Genomic DNA, 4,052 nt, shown 5'->3' on the forward strand with positions numbered 1-4,052 from the left:
CTTTTTTTTTTTTGGTCAATTTGTATATAATTAAATGAAACTCTTACCATCTCGTGTGTATATAAATGATCGAATTTTATAACAACTTCAATAATAACGATATAAATTGATTAAAATGAATTTCCTTATATATTTGGACAAAATTTTGAAGCTTCACATAAACAATTCATTTAAAAAAAAAAAAAAGAGTAAAACCATCAGATAAATGGTGCAACTACAAAATTTGTAATTTAGTATGTTGAATGTATACAAGTAGATTTTAAAATTGTTATAAAGATGCTTGTTTGTTTTTTCAGTATAGAATATACAGAGATCACATCACATTTATGTTTTGATGGTGTTGTCCAACCAATCTCATCTCATTTCATCATCACCCCCGGCCCCAAACCCCTCACCATCGGTTGAGCACTATGCAGAAATTCACACCCAATCCATAATCTTGAATTAAGAACCAAATCAATACTGCTTCAACTTCAAATTTCACTCGACAATGATGATAACCTCCTCTTCATCTTCGTCCAATTCCGCAGTAGCAGCAGCACCGTCGCCATTAATCCCGACAATCATTCTACTCCTACTATGTCTTCCTGGTCTCTTTTACTTAGCCCCACACATCCTCCCTCCCCCGCCAACACCACCCATCTCCTTCCCCGAGGAACTTGAAGATCTTTCCCTTTTCCGGAGGGCCGCTGCCGTTGAATCAAACGCAAACAACCCATCTAGACCTAAATCCCATCTCGGATCCACCAATTCTAAACCCAAAATCGCCTTCCTCTTCCTCACAAACTCCGACCTTCACTTCGCCCCTTTATGGGAACAGTTCTTTAATGGCAACAAATCAAATCGTCATCTCTACTCTTTGTATGTTCACGCCGACCCAACTGTGAAGACCAAAATCAAAAGCCCTGGTGGGATTTTTTCTGAAGATCGATTCATTACTGCTAAGAAAACTCATCGTGGAACCGCCACTCTCGTCTCCGCCGCTCGTCGTCTCCTTGCCACCGCACTACTCGACGATCCTTCTAACGCGTTTTTCACGCTTATCTCCCAGTATTGCGTACCCCTTCACTCTTTCAACTTCTTTTACGATACCCTTTTCGAAGTTAAATCGCATCAAATAGCCGAATTGCGACATTTGAAGTACAAAAGCTTCATCGAGATAATTTCCAAAGATCCCAATATTTTGGACAGGTACAATGCCAGAGGGAAAGGCGTGATGGTTCCCGAAGTTCCATTTAATAAATTTCGAATGGGTTCACAGTTCTTTACGCTGACGCGTAGGCACGCACTGCTGGTGGTCAGTGATCGGCGGCTATGGAAGAAGTTCAAGCTGAATTGTCTGAGGCCGCAATCGTGTTACCCTGAAGAGCATTATTTTCCAACATTGTTGTCCATGGAGGATCCAGAAGGGTGTACCGGATATACACTGACTCGTGTGAATTGGACTGATAGTGTTAATGGACACCCACATACATATTACCCGCCGGAGGTGTCGCCTGAGCTCGTCTACAAGCTGCGACAGTCTAATTTCACAAACTCTTACATGTTTGCAAGAAAGTTCTCACCGGATTGCTTGCAGCCATTGATGAACATGGCCACGGAAGTCATTTTCCGGGACTGAATTCTTTTGAGTTTTCTGGTAATCCCCTCACATTTCTATTTGATCTTCTATACTTAGATGTGGTTAAACAGCTATAACTGGGAATGCACTGGTAGATTATTTCATGGGAGTTGTTGATCAAACATGGTAGATTCGCTATATGTGCTGATAGAAAGTGACACTTTTAGGTGTGATTGCGGTATGCTTATGTTCTTTAGTGTGACTCATTTGTCTCTTGTCTTTGTTTAGCATCATCACTTTCTGGGGTTAGGCAATGAATAAAATAAAATACATTAATATCAAGTAAAAGTCTAAACGAAAGGCCAATTTTTGGTCTCTAGTAATTAATATAGGTGTCTGTTTGCTAGGCTTTGCTTGCTTAAATTGTTTGAAGTTGTTCAAGATAGCGTAACCTCTTGGTTTACTCACATTAGGTTGGCATTTTGTGGGTGGGTGTTTAAAGAGAAAAGAAGTTCTTATATTTGATATAATAGTGGTAGTTTAAGGTATACTATTAAAATAAAACATTTATGCTTATAAAATAGGGAGGTGAATGATATGATTGTTGTTACAAATCTCATTTTGTAATGGGAAATTTTGTGAAAGAAACTATGGTTGAAAACATCCCCTTTGGAAGATATGCCAAATACTGAAAAATGTGTCTACCCATAGAATATGGGTAAAGATACTCAGCAGTTTGAGCTCATAGCTACACCAAGTAAAAAATAAAAAGCATGATAAAACGTTGTGCAAAATGCAGGTAACCTATTTATCGATTTAGCCACTTGACTATTCTCTAGTGATAAATTATTATACTTTTCTGACTGTTTTCAAGTCATAAATCATTTTTATTAGTTACCAGGTTTTTTGAAAAGGACAAAATACAGAAGGCACAACATACTTTCACCAATTTATCGATTTAGTCATTAAATTCTTATTAGTTTTTATAATTATCATAATATGATAATAAGTTTGGTAGCTAAATTGATAAAATGGTGAAAATACGGTATGCTTCTATTTAAAAAGTTATACTTTTGTCGGTTTGAAAATACAATTTTCCTCAGTTACCCTGTTCTGAAAAAAAGTGAAAAATATAGAAAAGCACAACTCTCTCACCAATCTATCAGTTGAGTCAATGAAGTATCATTTTTTATGTTATACAGAAGATAGTTAAGTAGCTAAATCGATAAAACTTTAAAAGCGCGATGTGTTTATCTATATTCCGTCCAATATGTTTTTTAGTTTATATCACTTAGTTATGTGAACCATAAGATAACTTCTTTCTCTGACTTGTTACTTACACATAAATATAAATATAAATATAAATACAAACACAACTGCATCCTCAACCTTTTAGGATCTTTGAATTCTGGTACCCATACAAAAATTGGGAGCAACAAGTGACCTAACTTGTTTAGAATTTTGTATCAGGAAGATAACTCTACTAACCCTATGCTAGAAAACTGAGTTTAAAGATGACAAACTAGTTTGAGTTATAAATATTCTGGCTAAGTATGTTACACTTGAGATGTTCACTATTTCTTCTTGTATTCACAGCCATACACCCAAGTGCTACTGGAAACTGTAAAAAAAAAATGGCTAGTTAAAGGGATTCATGCCTAAATCTCAAAAGTTAAAAACCAGCACAAATGCTCAAGCAAGAAGAAAAAGAAGAAGAAGAAGAGGTGTTGACAGAAGACAATGAGCAAACAAAGATGTGGGGTTTGGAGTGTGTAACATAAGCTAATCATCCTCTGCTAGTACTAATTACTTGGAGGTCGGTGTAGTCCTTGAGTGGATTTTTTATTTTATTTTTTACTTTTACTTAACTTGTACTCAGTTTCTCCTAAGCTTTCTTACTTTTACCTTCCATGTTTCTTATGTAATTCTATTTCTTTGACAAAATTTTGAAGTTAAGTTACCTATTTGTTCATTGTATATGTTGTAAATAGTTTGATTTGTTTATCTTGTTATTTTGTACGGAGTGTTTTTTTTTCTTTTTTCTTTTTACAGATAATAGCAAAATGTAAGTACACTACATTGCCTATATTGGTAGCGAAACATAAATACATTGCTATTATGTGTAAAAGAATATCTATAACTAGGTTCCTATTATTTGTAAAAGATTACAAGTATGTTGCTATTATAAGTAAACACATTGCAACTATGAGTAAGCAATAAAATATAGAGCTATTATGAGTAAAAAAAAATGTAGGTATGTTGCTATCATGGGTAAATAAAATGTTAGTGTGTTGTTGCTAGTATGGGTTAATTATATTATACTACCCATATTGGTGGCACAAGTAAAATACGTTGCTATTTCCTACATTTTGCCTTTTTTCCCTTTATCTCTTCCATGTTTCATGCATGTGTTTCTACATTCCATTTCTTTCACAAACTTTTGCAGTAAAGCTACCTATTAGTTCCCTACATATGCTCCCAATAGTTCACG

The 4,052-nt window shown here is 35.2% G+C and overlaps 1 protein-coding gene across 1 annotated transcript; it reads left to right on the forward strand.

Annotated features, from left to right (window-relative positions):
• Positions 1-344: 344 nt before the first annotated feature.
• Positions 345-3,470, forward strand: LOC145086503 (glycosyltransferase BC10-like). The gene is made up of 2 exons (XM_079024275.1): positions 345-1,639; positions 3,158-3,470. Exon 1 carries the CDS (start codon positions 491-493, stop codon positions 1,619-1,621), a length of 1,131 nt encoding a protein of 376 aa, XP_078880401.1. The 5' UTR covers positions 345-490; the 3' UTR covers positions 1,622-1,639; positions 3,158-3,470.
• Positions 3,471-4,052: the final 582 nt, after the last annotated feature.

This window comes from Lactuca serriola, chromosome 2 (genome assembly GCF_051521515.1).
Source record: "Lactuca serriola cultivar US96UC23 chromosome 2, Lser_US96UC23_V15, whole genome shotgun sequence".
Lineage (NCBI taxonomy): Eukaryota > Viridiplantae > Streptophyta > Magnoliopsida > Asterales > Asteraceae > Lactuca > Lactuca serriola.

What these genes read in the sequence shown, in the direction of transcription:
- LOC145086503 (XM_079024275.1), top strand. Translation starts at nt 491, where the DNA reads ATGATGATAACCTCCTCTTCATCTTCGTCCAATTCCGCAGTAGCAGCA.